Raw genomic sequence first — 18140 nt, forward strand, 5'->3', positions numbered from 1 at the left:
TCACAAAATTTCCAAAAGAAAAAGCTGACTGACTGCTTGTGGGGTGTTGCATAAGAAAAAAAGGCTGTGTCACATCCCAGTAAGCAGCCAAGAGGAACAGATTGCTTCTGCTCTGCATGATCACAGTGGGGGCTGGCCTGAAAGGGGTCTTTGTTTGCCCTTGGGGGAGAAATCAGAATGGCATGGCCTGGAAGCAGAGGGTGGCATGTGGTCTGGTGAAACTGGGACCGCGGTGGCGTGGGAGGCGGCATCTCTTTGGGAGGCTAAAGAGAGAGAGCGCCCCACAGCAATCATTCCCACATCTAACCCGAGGGTTGGCAACCTGCGGCGCAGGAGCCGCATTCAGCTCTTCGCCCTCTTTGTTGTGGCTCCCTTCACAATGCTCAAATATTTTAACACGGAAAAGTATGGAAAAAGGCACATTTTTGTCATGAGTTTAAAACGGTAATAATCCGACCTCTTGAGGACTACAACATGACTCTTGTTTAAAACCAAAGCAGACACGTGAAGTTCACATTGGGTCACCATCCCCCCCCCATACAGTGCTTGTTGTGCTTTATCTGGAATAAGAAGCTTCGACTGAGTTGTTGTCATCAACAGAGAAATTAAATCCCAGTTTAATCCCGTCTTGACTTTCCCTAATTAATAGATTCTTGCAAAATCTAGCTGTACAAGGCAGTTTGTGGGATGAATAAGGAAACACAGTTGTTCCTTGTTAATAGCCGTTAACTAGTTCCAGACCTGATTGCAATTAATTAATTTTAAGATTCAGTGGTGTTAATCAATGGAATATTTTCGTAGTTAGTGGAAAGAAAACCAGTGTGCAGACCTCACAGCTAGGAGACCAGGGTTCAATTCCACCCTCTGCCATCTCTGTGTGGAGTTTGCATGTTCTCCCCGTGCATGCATGGGTTTTCTCCGGGTACTCCGGTTTTCCTCCCACATTCCACAAACATGCTAGGTTAATTGGCGACTCCAAATTGTCCATAGGTATGAATGTGAGTGTGAATGGTTGTTTGTCTATATGTGCCCTGTGATTGGCTGGCGACCAGTCCAGGGTGTACCCCGCCTCTCGCCCAAAAGCTTCTTTTTCCGTGAGGAAAAAGCGGTAGAAAATGAATGAATGAATGGAAAGAAAACCAATCTTTAGTCGAGGTAGAAGTTATGTAAAATATTAATTGTCATTCATATGCATTTTGCATTGTTTTCTGCATGTCAAACTACAGTCAATCTATGTATATAAAATGTGGTTTGTGTGAACATTTTTGAGCCTCTGAAACAGATTAACTGCATTTACATTGTTTCCTATTGGAAAAAAAGTTTCAGTTTTTGTACGATTCAGTTTTAGACTGACCCTCTGGAACAGATTAATGAGAAAAATGAAGGTACCAAAGAACCAAAAAAAACGTTGGTGGTCTGGCACTCACATATATTGAGGATAAAATGCTGCAAATGCAATGTCATCAGGCAGAGCATGGAAGCCACAACCTTGAGTAGGTCAAACTAGATTAAACTCTTTTTCAGATTAAACTCTGTGCTAAAGTTGCCAGCCTAAAAAATGCTGATCTCATTACCAGCGTGTAATCAGTCTTTTTAATGAGAGGGGGGCCCCTTTCAGCGCCCCCTTTGGATCATGTCGTTCCATCTGCTCTACTGGGATTGTGTCCTGCTCTCCTCGCCCTGGAGTAGAGAGGAGTGTTGGATTAGCAGAAAGCACTAATGCTGCACCCTTCAGGCACTAATTACTGTACCATAATAAGCAGATCCTCATCTGCAAGACTCATCAGAGCACTGCCACTTGCTGTTACCCCCCCGAAACCAATCTTTACTTGCTGAATGTGTGAGTACATCCATGAAAGACAACAGGGAGGTGAATTCTTTGCCGTAATTTAGAGCACACCTGAAGAGCGATGACGAAATGCATCATTGCCATGGTGATGGGAGGTTACAGCATCCCAGCAATCCAATGGCAGGGAAATGTCACTTTCCCTCGTCTCCCACACACTCACTGACAAGCACCTTTTAGCTATCATCAAGCTGTCAGAATCTTGTCTGATCTTAAGTGAAATGTCAATTCACTTTTTTTTAAGTGTAAATGGACACTGGAAGCACATTTCACAGCACAAGGATTAGCATACCCACCCATATGACAGACAGCAAGGCCATCATGCAGCATGGGACTAAATTCTAAATGCAGAATTTTTTTTTTCTATAATCCTCTCAGGCAGTTACATAAAACATCTTGATTGAGAGAAATAATCCACAACTGGGTGTCAGAACCAGGTCAGCGAAATAAACCTACAGAGTAGGTTATGATCTGAAAAGCTCAAGTGCTGCAAAAACCTTGATAAAGATGGATATAATAATCAATTATTTGATTGATAATTGATTAATAGCAAACCTTGAAACAGTGTGTGGTAAAAATTGAAGTGCACTACTTGAGTCTAACCAGCAGAGGCAGTATATTATGTCATCTCAGCAGCCTTTTTCTGCTTAAAAGGGGAATTTTGCAATCCTTATGTGAAACATGAACACATATTTCTTTACCTTTTCTGTGCATTTATAGCATAAGAAAGCGACTTAATATGAACTAGCTAACAATGGACAACAGCATGGGAAATACCTATTAAACTAAAAAAAATGCAATGTTCCATTTACATAACAAACTTCTATATTAACCAAGCTACAGCGATATTGTTATTTTAGCAGCTAACACCAAAAAATATTTATTTGGCGAATAAATAGCCGAGCTAGCCACTATTGTCAGCATCACTCACAGATAGAAGAGTAGATACCGAGCTCTCAATTTCTCTCAATTGGCGAGTTAATAGGAGCTAGCTAACAATGGACAACAGCATGGGAAATACCTATTAAACTAAAAAAAATGCAATGTTCCATTTACATAACAAACTTCTATATTAACCAAGTTACAGTGATATTGTTATTTTAGCAGCTAACACAAAAAAATATTTATCTGGCGGATAAATAGCCGAGCTAGCCACTAGTGTCAGCGTTACTCGCAGGCTGAAGAATGGATACCTACCTCTCAATTTACATTTACATACCATTTTGTTGCATTTTCATTGTTTGTTTGTTCTGTTTGTCTAGTATTTTTAATATTTTCTATCTAGTATTTTTAATTTCTAGTATTTTTAATCATTTTTTTGGTACATGGCCCTCAGTGGAAACCCCTGCTCTAAAGTTACAGCGGAAATTTTGTAGTGCCCACTGAACTTTGTAAGAAATTTTGCAAGTCAATCTGACTTACGTATTTTAATAAGAGTACCACGATGTGGTGCATTTGTCAGAACAATAATAGCCTGCATGTTTTGCCACATCGTCAGTCTTTTGTGTGCAGATGTTCACAAGGAGAAGGGTTAGCTTCCCCAAACTCTTTCCTCCTCAGCACAGTGACTCATAAACCAATAACCTTGACAAACGACCTTCCACACCTCCGCTCAGCTGTGATTTACACAACCATTTACAACTGACCACCACTTCCTTCCGTCACTTGGACAGCTCCCCCACACATTCTTATCATGATTCATTTATTTTTACTAGAACTTCTGATGAAACATAGTGCATCATAGACATTAAGGAAATGTAATTCCGTCCCTGGCTTGTTGTCTTTTTCAAATTGGCAAACTATATTTCACTGAAGTGTCACTGTTGTCTTATTTTTCCTCTCATGTGTTCCATCCTTCTGCCATGTCTTATTAGGTTATGTGGTTGTGTTCAGTATGTCTCCCGCTCATTGGAACTGGTATATCCAGATCCAAACCAAGAAATAAGCCGAGGTGTCCCACCTTGACGTTGCGTGACATTAAAGGCACATTATCGTTGATGCTGCAAACTAGTAGAAATGATGCATCTACTTAATGTTAGGACACACTCACAGTGGTTCAGTTTTATTCATTCATTTCGCAGGGGGGTCACAGGGGTGCTGGAGCCTATCCCAGCTGTCTTTGGGCGAGAGGCGGGGTACACCCTGGACTGGTTGCCAGCCAATCACAGGGCACATATAGACAAACAACCATTCACACTCACATTCATACCTATGGACAATTTGGAGTCACCAATTAACCTAGCATGTTTTTGGAATGTGGGAGGAAACCGGAGTACCCGGAGAAAACCCACGCATGCACAAGGAGAACATGCAAACTCCACACAGAGATGGCCGAGGGAGGGATTGAACTCGGGTCTCCTAGCTGTGAGGTCTGCGCGTTAACCACTCGTCCGCCGTACAGCCGGTCCACTTTTATTGTAGCAAAATTTTAATTTTAACTTCCTTGGTCGTGAATCAGTGCCACCATTGTTGTGTGACATCAAATTGCATCTTGGTGAAGAGGGTGTACCTTAATTTGTAGGATGTTCAGCAGACGCATTCAGACCTCTAAGTTCTGTTGAATGCAGCATGGGACCGCCATAGTCCACCACAGTTGGCATTTAACAAACATCCCTAAAAAGATCTACTCACCCGAGTGAGTCATTTATATCTACTGGTACATGAGCATTTTAGGTTGTGCAAAACAAGTAATTTTGTGACTTCCTACGGTCTTCTGTCTTGTCTTAGTGCTCTGACTCAGAGGCAGGAAAGCTGGGAATAAATCAAATCAAGGTTCTGTTTGCAGTGAATGAAGTGCTTGCTCAAGTATTGACTGACAATTCTGGCCAGCTTTTCAAGGAGCAAGCAGGACCTGACAGCTGGGTATAGTAATTACATGCCACTCAAGAAGAGCAAAGCTTTGGCAGACTCTAAACACAACATTTCGGTGGAGCGAAAAATATCGGAAAGATGAAATATACTGTATTCAGGTCTGTAGCCCATATTTAGATTCATCGGTGTACAGCGGGTGGTAGCGCACTGTGGAATTGCATCGTAAAGAAGTTGTGTCAGACCATCCAACATCCTCAACATACACTCACAGCTGCATAATTTATCTGTTTTCAAATCTATTATTTATTAACATGCAGAATTTAGAAACAGGCAAAGATACAATTAAAGCAAAACAACACAACGTTTTCCTCATTTTTTTACGTTGGCTGAAAAAAACTGTTTAATGCTTCAGTTCAGCAGACTACACAAGTGTGTTTGGCTTTATCTTATTTTGTGTAATGTCATATAGAAGTGGCCTAATGGCACAGAAATGTGTGATGATAACCATAAAAACATAAAGGAAATTTCATGTGATGTAGCTACCCATTCATCCATTTCTGTACCACTTAGGGTCACGGGCATGCTGGAGCCTATCCCAGCTGTTTCGAGGCGAGAGGCAAGGTAAACCCTGGAATGGTCGCCAGCCAATCACGGGGCACATATAGACAAACAACCATTCACACTCACATTCATACCTATGGACAATGTTGATTGCAAATAGCATTTTCAGCTCGGTTTACGGACTATGTTTTTATTAAAGTATGACTCCTGCAAATAGTTCTTTGCTTTTTTGTATATTACCAATTTCTTGCAAAAACATTGAGTAATTATTCCAGGTATTAATAAGAACAGACAAACTGTCACTTCTTCTTCTTTTTCTTTAGGCTTTTCCCTTCAGGGGTCGCGACAGCAAATCAATCTCCGCCATCAACCCTGTCTTCTGCATCTGTCTCTCTCGCACCAACTACCCTCATGTCCTCCTTCACTACATCCATAAACCTCCTCTTTGGTCTTCCTCTACGCCTCCTACCTCTAAACGCAGCATCCTTCTACCAATATATTCACTATCTCTCCTCTGGACATGTCTCAACCATCTCAGTCCGGCCTCTCTGACTTTATCTCCAAGGCCTCTAACATGTAATGTCCCCCTGATGTACTCCTTCCTGATCCTATCCATCCTGGTCACTCCCAATGAGAACCTCAGCATCCTCATCTCTGCTACCTCCAGTTCTGCTTCCTCTGTGGCACTATCTCTAGACCAAACAACATGGCTGGTCTCACACACACTGTCACTATCTCGATTTATAGCGACTATGTGACAAGTTTAAAGGGTCGGAGATAATTGCAAATCTTCCACATCGTTACCGAGGCAGCCATAGCACTCAAGAGTTTGCTTCTTGAAGAGGATCAGGAGGTAATGGGATGTCCTGAAGGGCACTCCTGGGGCCTTTCCATATTGTCCTACTGTCACTCATTAATTATAAAGCCAAGTTAATGTCTACTGTAAAAAGAACGAACGTCAGCAAAGCCCACAGGAACTGGGAGTGAAAGTAGTAAATGAGGATTCTGCTGCAAAAAGCAGACATTCATTCCCTCCTGAGTGCTATATTGAGTATGTAACGGATAAAAATTGACAGATGAACGGGCAATATAGAAATGTGTCAATGCAGGCTGACGCATAGGAAAAACAATGAGGAAGTCACAAGATCAAGAGATTAAAGCATGAAGTATTTCTGGTTTCAAAATAATTGTCTCTTGGGCACTAGGCCTGAGACGATAATAAATTAATTACTCACACAATAGTTGAAAATGATTTTACATTGCCATGTGCATGTGTTTTCCTTGTCTCTCGCCTCCAAACAGGCCATACATTGCAATATATTGTCATATACGTACTTTATCATTGTATTTTTTTTATTATCCTCTCGCTCTTGTAGACCCAATCTCGTTTATCGTCTCATATTATGATCTGTGTGAACCAAGTCACGCTTATGTGTGTTGCAGTAAAATTGAAGTGAAGCCAGTTATAATTATTTTGTTATTATTGTGCCTGTTGTGGGACCTGCAATAAAAGTCTGTTGTCCCAGCGATTAAGTTTGACGTTTGTGTGACTGACTGAACATAATAGTAACATTACTGACACCTAGTGACCAGTGTAGACTGCTGCATTGCATTAATACATATCTTTGGAATGTCTCATATTTGTATTTTAGTTCATTTCGCAATGTTTATGCTGGAAATTAGAGCTGGGTGATCGATATTTTAAAAATTAATATTGCTGTTAAGCACAATATCAAAAAGAAGTGTATCGTTCATATCAATATAGACTGGATATGACGCAGATGTCTCAAGTTTCAAGATGGCGCCGCCCAGGTGCAAGCTAGTGAAGGCAGCTCTGTGTCTGCTGCTGCGTTTTTAGTGTTTAATAGTGCTTTATTTATTACTTGCATGTTGTTTTTTGTGTCATACCGACCCCTAGTGTTCAGCTACGGATGTTCATCTTGTTACATTTGTAGTTTGCCGTATTCTCCAATGTTTATACTCGGGAGGAGCTGTTAGCTTTGAGCACCATTTTGCTACGCATAGCGGGAGTGAATAGCAAAAAAAGACTGTATAAAGGTTGCTGGATAAAGATGGCATCAACCATGTTTACCGTATGTCGTCGTGGGGAACGTGAGATGTAAGAGCTAACGGCGCTAACCCGGCTACAGAGAGACTACTGTGAGTGCAGCATGATTGCACTGAAGATCAAACAGTATATTTTACTTTTTTCTATATTTATTTAAAGAAAATATACTGTTAATGTTGAAAAGTTAAGGAAAATGAAGCATCTTGCCTTCTGAATATTCAAATTTAAATCAAATATATGATTGTCTTAGGGCGGCACAGCGGTCAAGTAGTTTTCTCCCATATTCCAAAAACATGCTAGGTTAATTGGTGACTCCAAATTGTCCATAGGTATGAATGTGAGTGTGAATGGTTGTTTGTCTATATGTGCCCTGTGATTGGCTGGCGACCAGTCCAGGGTGTACCCACCTCTCCCCTGAAGACAGCTGGGATAGGCTCCAGCATCACCGCGACCCTCGTGAGGATAAGCGGTAGAAAATCAATGAATGAATGAATGAATATGATTGTCTTGTTTTTATGTGACAGTTACTTCCAACATTGCCTCTACAGTTATAATGATTTGACTGTTATTTCTGGTGGGAAAATGGAATTGGAATTTAACCAGCATACTCGAGCAGACTGCTTTGACCTTGGAGGTTTGACTGTAAATAGTACAACAAACCTGATATTGTTGACCTACAGACTAACAGACCTGACACCTACAGATTACTTTATAGTATCCACTGAATGATTCATTAGCTTTGCATTGTGCTGGAGGCAGCATGTGGGCAGAGGCATGTAGGCCTATACCTCTGTCATGATTATTCTCTGAAACGGCCTTGAAGAACCACAAGCACTTAAAAATAGCGCTGTTCACGGAAAAAAAACACAGATTCATCCGCAACCCATAGCAGAGGACAACGACTGGTCTGCATAATGACATAACCAAGCAACATTAAATTGTGCTTAGCGCTTATAGATTGTGATTGCAAAGGTTTGGATATATTTCATTTATTCATTGATTTTCTACCGCTTATCCTCACGAGGGTCGCGGTGATGCTGGAGCCTATCCCAGCTGTCAGGTGAGAGGTGGGTACACCCTGGACTGGTCGCCAGCCAATCACAGGGCACATATAGACAAACAACCATTCACACTCACATTCTTATTTATGGTCAATTTGGAGCCAATTAACCTAGCATGTTTTTGGAATGTGTGGGAAACCGGAGTACCCGGAGAAACTTACGTGTGCACGGGGAAAACATGCAAACTCCACACAGAGATGGCAGAGCGTGGTGGATATATTTAATACGACAATAAAAATGTCAACTGTAGCCAAAGAGGCCAGGGGCAAAGTAATTAAACAATCGTTCTTCCCTCCCAAATGATTTAGATGACGGACATGGTGAACAATACAGCAGCACCTGCAGGCCTGCAAGATACAGACCTGCTCAATGAACACCAGTTATTGAAAAGGAATCATCTCTGCTTAAAACAATCCCCTCCAGACTGCAATTCTACTGCCATATGGTGCACCTCTGTGTCTGGGTGCTCGGCCAAAACAAAGCTCATTATGAGAATCATTGGGCAATATCTTTTGATTTCCACTGCTACAGGCAAGCTACGTATATACCAAATATACCAAAAAAGCAAAATAAACTTGCAAATCATAGTAGTGTGATTTTGGCTTAAAGGTGTAATTAAGATTAATATGACACAATAACATCAGCTAAAAAAGCATGCAAAAAAACAGGCATAATAGCATGCAGAGCTGCTGAACTCTGAACCCGTCACTTGACCCAGAAACCAATTTGCCACCAAACAACCAACGCACTTGTTCAGCATTTTACATGCTTTCTCATATGATTTGTCAGTGGCAGAACTGTGGAAATCATCCAATCATGACATTACGGAACAATGTGGAAAGGCAGCAGCAAGGCGACCATAGATAAAGTGGCTTGTAAAATGTAAATGTTACTGCATGGAAACATGATTGGTATTTCAGTTATGTTTAGTTATGGCATTTATAATTATGTACAGAAGTGTTGCCGATCTCCTGTTGTGACCGTGATGCAGCAATTTTGCAGGATCGTTTTGTGAAAGAGGCTTTGCAGAACATCACACCAAAATACTGTGGCTTTAAAATAAAAATGATATAAATTACTAGTCAAAATTTTAGAGACATCTTCTCATTGAAAAGCATGAAAAAGTGTCTTGAAACTTTTGACTGGTTCTGTGTATATATTTTTTAATCTATGTAGTTTTGTATTACAGCTGGTGTGGACTCCATGATTTTTGATTATGTATAAAATAAGCAAGGCTAGCCATTTCTGCTTTAATCAAGGCTGCACGGCGGTCGAGTGGTTTGCACACTGGCCTCGGAGCTAGGAGACACGAGTTCAATGCCACCCTTGGCCATCTCTGTGTGGAGTTTCCATGATCTCCCCGTGCATACGTGGGTTTTCTCCGGGTACTACGGTTTCCTCCCACATTCCAAAAACATGCTAGGTTAATTAGCGACTCCAAATTGTCCATAGGTATGAATGTGAGTGTGAATGGTTGTTTGTCTATATGTGCCCTGTGATTGGCTAGCGACCAATCCAATGTGTACCCCGCCTCTTGCTCAAAGACAGCTGGGATAGGCTCCAGCACCCCCCGCTAACTAACCTAAACCTTACCTTACCATTACTAATTATAATGGTAAGTAAAAGTGAAGCCATTGAAGAGGTCTCTTTCATGACAGAAGTTGCTATTGCGCAATCTTGTGCAACACAAACACATTACAGTGCCTTGCCTGAAACATGATGCACACCCCTTCTCCGTGAGGGTTCAATTCTTGCGTAATTTTGCTTACTAACAAACAAAAGGACATGAAAACATAACCATCTTAGTGAAAGTAACAAGTGATTTGTCAAACGTGCAGTGCATGGTTACAAATGCGTCCGTCTACAGTATCTGCTCCTCAGAGACACTCATCTCTTCTGACGGCTGTGCTGACACACACATACACACTCACACACACACACTAGCAGAAAGAAATAGGAGACATACATGCATGACTAGATGCTAGTGTTCTACAAGGCTACGGAAAATGCATGAAACAATATGGGCCAAGGCAGGTTTTTTTTTTTTTTTTTGATTGTACGTTGGAACAAAACATTGAGTGATGGATGAAATACCACACAAATACACATACACAAATACAAAGAATTACTCTCCAAAGCACGTCAGCCAGACATGTCATCCACTCCTCCGCCACAGTATACCTGACTGAAATGGCATCTTTTAGCACAGCCATAACAGAGACAGACACAACTTTTATTGAGTATGATTGTACAGGTAGCACAGTGCAACAAAGGACAATTGTTTCTTTTTGCTGCTTATATAAAAGTAGTAATGATTGTGGGTGTGGTGCACATAGACAGTTTTTATGTATTTTATCAGTGTTCTATTTCTGTGAGGGCTGATTGTCAAATTGGTTCTTAGGTTATTCAACAAAAGACAGCAATTATCTTTCATTTGTGTGCAGTTGATGCAATCATATTTACTTGACATCTGCTGGTGTCTGAGGTTGGGTTTCAGATTAGGGAAAAAGTAACACAAAATCAACGGTTTTGATGAAATGAGAAAGAAGGATGTCCTATTTGAAAACCTTATAGGCGCCCACTAAGCATGAAGAGGAGACAATGGCTTACAGATGAAAGATAAGAGCGCTGAGAGAAGGAGGTTGAAGAATCATTAGCTCCAAATACCCTGCAGTGAGACACACAGGCACAGGATGCTACAGTCTGAGTGACATGGAGGTAACCCGTGGAGCAGATGAGGGCGGGACAACAGGGGGGAAATAAAAGGAGGACAAAAAGAGAGGAAAACATATTTAAAAAATACTTTTGGGTGGTGCCTGCTTGGAGTGACATCAAACCAAAGAATCTGACAACAGGATTGAATCTGAATTCGATGTGGTGTATTTTTCACCAAGACATTTGACAGCGTACACGATATAATTGGATATATTGAAAGCGGCAATCATTTGTATATTCTGCAATATATTGCTATATATTACATGAATATATAATATATTGTATAATATATGTACAAATATATATTATTCCATGTATTTATAATATATAATGTATTGGAAAATATAATATAAAAATAATATATTATAATATAATACAATATATTTAAAGTAAAATATTGATAAATATATTTTCTTTTCGTAAGGGAAAACAACCCTTGAACAGAAAATGTATTTAAAAGTAATATTGTTGGACTAAATACTAAATGGGTTGACCCGAATATAAGACGATACTAAACAAATATATCTCAAACAAGCTTGTGTGAAGGAGGCAAGGAAAAATTGCATCTCTCGACAAGTGTGGTTCTGTTTTTGTTAACCATCATCCTGTCAGTGGGAGATTCAAGACCAGTAACATGAATGACGACACAGCAGATTGACGGGCTGAATCCACCCTCCACTCTAAAGAAGAGGAATAGGAGAGAACCACTTAATCCAGTTACAGCAGTGCTGATTACATTCTCAAATGTGTTAATGTGTCTGACGTCCTATTTTCTTTCATAAATAATGGAAGTGGGCTGCACACTGGGGCTGTTGTGCAGATTGATTCAAGAGTGATGTATTCCTTAATTGCAACTAATCATGGGCCACAAGTTTAGCCAATCGCCCATCTATCCATTCTATGCAGCTATGCCGCTAGGGTCGCGGGGGTGCTGGAACCTAACCCCTCGTGAGCTGTGCAGCCCCATCTGGAATTCATATTTTCTTTAATGAACCGCAGCTCCCCCTATGTCGGAAGCACTCATGCAGCCCCAGAACATTGGCATGGCACTACCATCACCATTATTGACTGTTGGCAAATTATCTTGCTCCATACTTGTCAGCTATTTAGATAATACCTGAATGTTGAGTCAGTTGAGGGTAAATGTATACTGCCATACAAGCTGTACACTGACTACTCTAATGGATATCCAATGCTGTTCACACAGAACAGTGTCACTATTGGCTAGTCACGGTTTCTAGAAACAGTTTCGTTAGATGAAACAACTGTTGTCCAGTCCACCAATGCAAAATTGTGCGTCCTAACAGGCAGGATCTATTTGTCAGGAATTTTAGTAGAGGGAATCCTGACCAGGCAGTGAGTGAACTCACATTTATTTTGGGTAACTGTGGAGACGCCGTAGCAACAGTTAAGATCCTGGCACCCAGCTTCAAAGTAAAGCACCTCTCAATGCACAAGCTCCCTCCCCCCTCTACCAAACAGACTCCAAGATGGCACCATGGGAAAACTTGGCCGGCGTTATCAGTTCATTTCTGTCACGAGCACAATTCTATGAAGTTTGTTTACTTAAGTACAACAATTATTACGAATAATAGGTTTTGTCGGATGCAAACTATAATTATCTGCATAGAGTGGGCCAGAACACCGAGGAGAAAGCCATTCATTAAACGTAGAATGAATTAAAGGAACTACACAAACAACAATAATGGTGGTTTTCTGCGATCATAAATGTGCAATAATGCCGGGAAAATACAAAGCCTTTCACTCCATGTCCGTGGAGACTGTGGAACCTGTGAGACTTTTACACAGCAATTACGGCAAACTGAGGATTAGCTCCCAGGAAACCGTCAAATATTGAAACCTCTACATGTCATTTCTTTGTTTTCTAACCTGACAAAAAGTGTGAGCCCAAGCCAAGTCTGAAGTCTGACTCCTCTGCTGTAATGCTGCATTCAAATCAGGGCAGACAAAGCCTAAGGGCAAAAAGAAGGGTTCCGGCCTCATCTGTCAAGCTGCATCTAGACGACAACTACATCTACAGGGGCGGTGAGGTGGTAGAAGGTCACTTTTTCCTCTACCTACATATACAGGACAGTACTTTTATAAAGCAAATGACACACCTGCTTACAAAGCCTGCTGACTCTGTATTTACAAGTTGATACCTGGTATAAAAAGGTCCCCTGTTACGGAAAATTGCCCTTTCAATGGTGTTCTAATAATAAGACATGCCAAGCACTTTATGAGAACCAACCTGAGAAAAGCCTATCATTACCATCATTATTTTTCTCCACCCACCCATGCACAGGGAGAACATGCAAACTCCACACAGAGATGACCAAGGGTGGAATTGAACCCTGGTCTCCTAGCTGTGAGGTCTGCGCGCTAACCACTCGACCGCCGCCGTGCCGCCCCTAACGCTAGATTGTAAAGTAAAAGTAAAAAGTGGGAAAAGTTCACAATAACACTTCTTGGAGCCAAACACATGGGCAAGCTCATTAGCATTAAAGCTACAGGCACACAAAAACAGCGTGTTTCATGTCGGGCTTTCTGAAACCCTTATAAACTGTCTAAATTCCAGCGTTGAGTCTAGATTTTTGGGCAATGAATTCGGCAGACATGAATGTGCATCAAAATATGGGAAGAACTCAGAATTGAGGGCAACAGATCAGTGGGAGTGTGTCAGAATGTGCTGCTCTATATTATAACAAAAATAGTCAGAACGCAGCATGCTGGAAAGGAAACAGCATCAGACAGCATAAAAAGCGAAGGATTGTGACCTAGTTCTGCCAATTACTTTACACACTTTCTCAAGTTCTCCATGTATCCCAGCTGATGAGCGTTCTGTACATTTTATGTAGCACATCACAACAAAGTTCCGTTTTGAATGCACCTTTTTTTTTTCTTTGACTAAATGAGCTTTTCTTCTCTTTCCCTCCTTCTTCATAGCATGTTGACGTCAGAAGCTGCAGACCACGCGGATCTGCTGCAAACAGAACACCTGCTGGCCTCACAGTCCATTTCTGGCTCTGCTTTCGATGCACACAACAAATATACGTGCAGCGTGTTGCAGTAACTGCAGCATCGCTTTCACACCTCCTCAACAACAACAAAGACGAGTCTGTTGATGACAATGGATTTCAAAGTGTGTATAATCTGGAATGTCCTTTGAATGATTCATTGTTCTTACAAGGCAGGTTAATGTTTCCTTGACAAAGCTTTAATGTCTGTACTGTTTGCTGAATAATCGGAGAAGTCTCCTGGGATGTATTTTTACACTACTACCGTTTACCGTTCAGCATCCACAAAGAGTAACAAAAATTGTTTTGTAATTGATGTGACAGGTTCTTTTTCACCTACTCAGGAGGATGCAAAGCATGAAGGGAAAAAAATGCAGCATCATCAAAAGCTTACAGTGGAGGGAGAGCAGCTAGGAGGAGACATCCTCACCAGCACGGCTTTGTACTCTTTATAGGGGTCTTTACTTAAAAACTCTACTCTATTATGTAAATCGGACATGATTGCACCGCTGACCCGCCCCTTGCCGGATGAGTCCACTTGGTGTATATGGCCAGTAGCTTTGTAAAAAAATAAATAGGCAGGCTTCACTACATATCTTTAAATACAACTACAGATATGGGAGATGTAAGTTTGATCATGTAGTTGTTCTTCTTTCAATAGGTTAACGTAGAATGATGTTGCAATTAAAAACATGAGGTAACACTGTTGGTCACAGTGTTCTATTCTAGTGTTGCTAACGTATGTTTGTTCAGGAGCCACTCCTCAATGTTACATACTGTAGTTGTATGCAATACATGGCATCTATTACTTTAAACAAGTGAAGAGTTACACTGTATATGTAAAAAGTGGATACATTGTACAGTAGCCCTTCTTGAAGCCACAAACAGTCCGTTGGCATGAAAGCTACAGACACACAAAAACAATGTGTTCCAATTAGGGATTACTAAAAAGCATTTTTAAATGCTTCCAATATTATCTTGAGGGAGGTAAAAAAATGGAAAGTAGTAATATACTTTATAATTGTACAATATAAGGCTTTTAAATTAGAGTTGTTTGTTTGCAACATATCAGGGAGGAAAATGTTACACCTGGACATGGCAATGGGAAACCGTCTGTGTATTATTAATGCATGGATCACTAATTAATTTCCAATGAGCAGTAATCCGGCAACCTAATGCCAGAAAATAAAAGCCAAATTTGTCTCCTGAATTGGAGAACAAACAACAAAAAATGTATCCCATTTTACACTCAGGCTGTTTTGCATCTTATCAATGGGTAAGTACAAGCAGTGTCTTTGAATGTACCATCATAGTGATAAGCCATTGTATTTGATTGATACCACTTGAGTGACAAGCAACCATGTCCATAAAAACAAACATTTTTGCACATTCCTGTTATTTATTTTTGTAATATCATGCACTAATTTACCCTGACGGGCTAAATATTGGACTGTAGTTAAACGATCTGGCCCAAAAACAGCAAAAGCATGTTCTAAGACAGTGGTCTCAAACACGCGGCCCGCAGGCCAAATGTGGCCCGCAGGACACTAGTTCAAGGCCCCAGCCTTGATATGAAAGTTTGATATGGATGCTGTATGGTATCATGTACCCAGCAAAAATTATTACGTTTGATTAATGTTCATGTTAAAGGTTAAATAACTGTTAATAGTTATCCTCCCTATCCGTGTGGAAGTGGTAAGTTTTTGGCTATTTAAGTTTAAAGGAAATAACTTGAAGGCTACTGTTTAGGTCGCTAGCTCTCTAGTTTGTGAGTTAGCATGTGTCTCAAGACCCTGCAGTTGCGCAATATGTTTTTTTTTTCTTTATTGTTGATTTGTTTATTTATTTTTCATCTTATTTTGTGCAGAAAAATAAAAAATTAAGATATTTGAGAACAGTGGAATGTTTTATCAGAGCTTTTATTGTAGAAAATCGGAACCAAAGCACTGAAAAAGTTTGTATATTTTTCTGTTTTTAATAAATGTGTTTGTTTTTTTTGGAAAACCTGATGCGGCCCAGCCTTGCCCAGACCCTAGCTCCAGTGGTCCCCAGGTAAATTGAGTTTGAGACCCCTGTTCTAAGGGGTACAAATGGTACTTACATGGCCAGAATTTGATACAGTAACCATTTTCAGGGTCCAAAACAGTAGGATATGTAAAACAACATTTGTAAAAGGGCATTGATAAGAATAGAAACTTTTTTTTTTAAATGGTAGGGGCCTTGCTATGTACCCCAAAACATATTGCAGTTAAAAACACATACTGTACTAAAATAAGAATTAACGCTGGTTAATGGGCCAAAAGGAACACATGCTGCAAAAGTATCAAACACCAGTATCTTACTACTTACCACCTCACTGACAAGCCATTGTACCCCTAGAGCTACAACGATGACCTTCTTCTCCACTATCTCACAGCACTGCTTGCAATCTGATGTGTTTTGACACCAGTGGGTCATGAAGGGTGAATGCATCACCCTAAATTAGCGTTGGGGTTGTTTGAAATGACAAAACTGTGACCACGGTTGCAGTAGAGACTTGCCCGTCAGTCAGTCAACCACACACTCCGCGTAACTACCCAACCACAGCATGGCCGACAGGTGACTCACCTGAATGGTGCATGTATATTCCGAGTCGTCCAGCAGCCTAACAGTGCAGCAGTATTCCCGTTCCAGATTCCTGACGCTGCCACTCACGAATCGACTCAACATTTTTGCTGTGCCGAGCTGTGTCTCGGCCGACCGAGAACAATAAAGTCAACACAAGAGCGGCGTGCAAGTGAACGTCACAATGCCCACACTCCAGGGTCCCCTAAATGCCCCAGAGCAGAGCGTCGAGCAGGCGAGAGGTGCACCATGGTGTGCTCGTGCTCCCGTCAGGTTGTCGTTGATGTCCAATGCGTCGTGCAGAGAACGGTAGGATGGATCCCAGGATGCCCCGCATCCACATGCAGCACTGCTCGGCTCTGCTGCTCTGGCTGTGATGCAGGATTACCTCCCTCCATTCATCGATGCTACTTGAGTTGGCGGGCGGGCCCCAATGAAATCTGACGTCAAAGTCAACCAACTGGAGGGTGGGGGGCGTTTTCCTGTCCCCTCACTTTAAGGTTCACATTTGCTTTTAGAACTATTTGGGGCAAAGTATACACATTCTGTCAAGTATCAATAATATGTCCTGTTCTATGATGTGTAGACATGTATATGGTGTGCCAGTTTATTTTGTTGCAAAGTTAAAACATATAAGGTTGCTCTTTAGTTATGTATGGTGCTTTTGTTGGTAAAAGTTCACACAAACCTACATGAAAAGCAGATTTTCTTTTATTCATCTACGCAGCCCATTATAGAGTGTGTTTGACTGCCCCCTGCAGGATAAAGGTCTTGCTACACTTGTTATCAACTTTAGTATACAGTGCATTATCTCAGAAAAAATGTGTTGCTGCGTTTTTGGGGTGACAGCAATAGGCGATACTACTTTTTGTAAGAAATGTAGTTTTTAATGCAATGGCCTTTGCACTGGACAGCAGTGGTTACTGCCAACTGAGTAATTCTTTAGGACATCGTTTTTTTCTACAGTTTGTGAATGAAAGGAACAACATATATATATATATATATATATATATTTGGAATTTTAGCGCTGTCTTGTTTTTGATATCGTATTCCATTCGAAACAGGCGCCTGCATGCGTGTGTGTTGTAACCATCGACCTTCTTCGTGATTTTATATGAAAACGTATTGAGGGACACTACATAGTGGGACGATTTTTTTCTTTTTCATTACAAAATACATTAATTGGTAGTGGAATGTGCTTACAAAAAGATGTCCCACTGCCGTGACCCGGATTCGAACCGGGGTTGCTGCGGCCACAACGCAGAGTACTAACCACTATACGATCACGGCGAGCTAAGCGGGACTGTGGAAGAGAGTGCAACGCTACTGTCTAAGTACACACTAAATGTGAATTGGCACTAACTAGTTGTAGTATTTTCCTTTAATTTGTGAACTGCTCTTTCTTTTTATGCTAGCATAAATGCTAGCATACACCTTTGACACTTTACCACTCATGG

General features: G+C 41.0%; 1 protein-coding gene and 1 non-coding gene across 5 annotated transcripts in view; both read right to left on the reverse strand.

Annotated features, from left to right (window-relative positions):
• The window catches only part of frmd5a (FERM domain containing 5a), a 53253-nt gene extending 36151 nt beyond the window's left edge, over positions 1-17102 (reverse strand). For all 4 annotated transcript variants that reach the window (XM_078789987.1, XM_078789973.1, XM_058075097.2 and 1 more), the window contains exon 1: positions 16687-17102. In XM_078789987.1, the coding sequence (XP_078646113.1) occupies positions 16687-16788 (102 nt within the window). In that variant the 5' untranslated portion in view covers positions 16789-17102. The remainder of the gene's footprint in view (positions 1-16686) is intronic.
• Positions 17103-17901: 799 nt separating this feature from the next.
• Positions 17902-17973, reverse strand: trnah-gug (transfer RNA histidin (anticodon GUG)). The gene has a single exon. It is a non-coding gene; the product is annotated as a tRNA-His (tRNA).
• Between the last annotated feature and the right edge of the window lie 167 nt (positions 17974-18140).

Source organism: Doryrhamphus excisus, linkage group LG1, assembly GCF_037039965.1.
Source record: "Doryrhamphus excisus strain RoL-2023G ecotype Guam linkage group LG1, RoL_Dexc_Guam_v1.1, whole genome shotgun sequence".
In the NCBI taxonomy this organism is placed as follows: Eukaryota; Metazoa; Chordata; class Actinopteri; order Syngnathiformes; family Syngnathidae; genus Doryrhamphus; species Doryrhamphus excisus.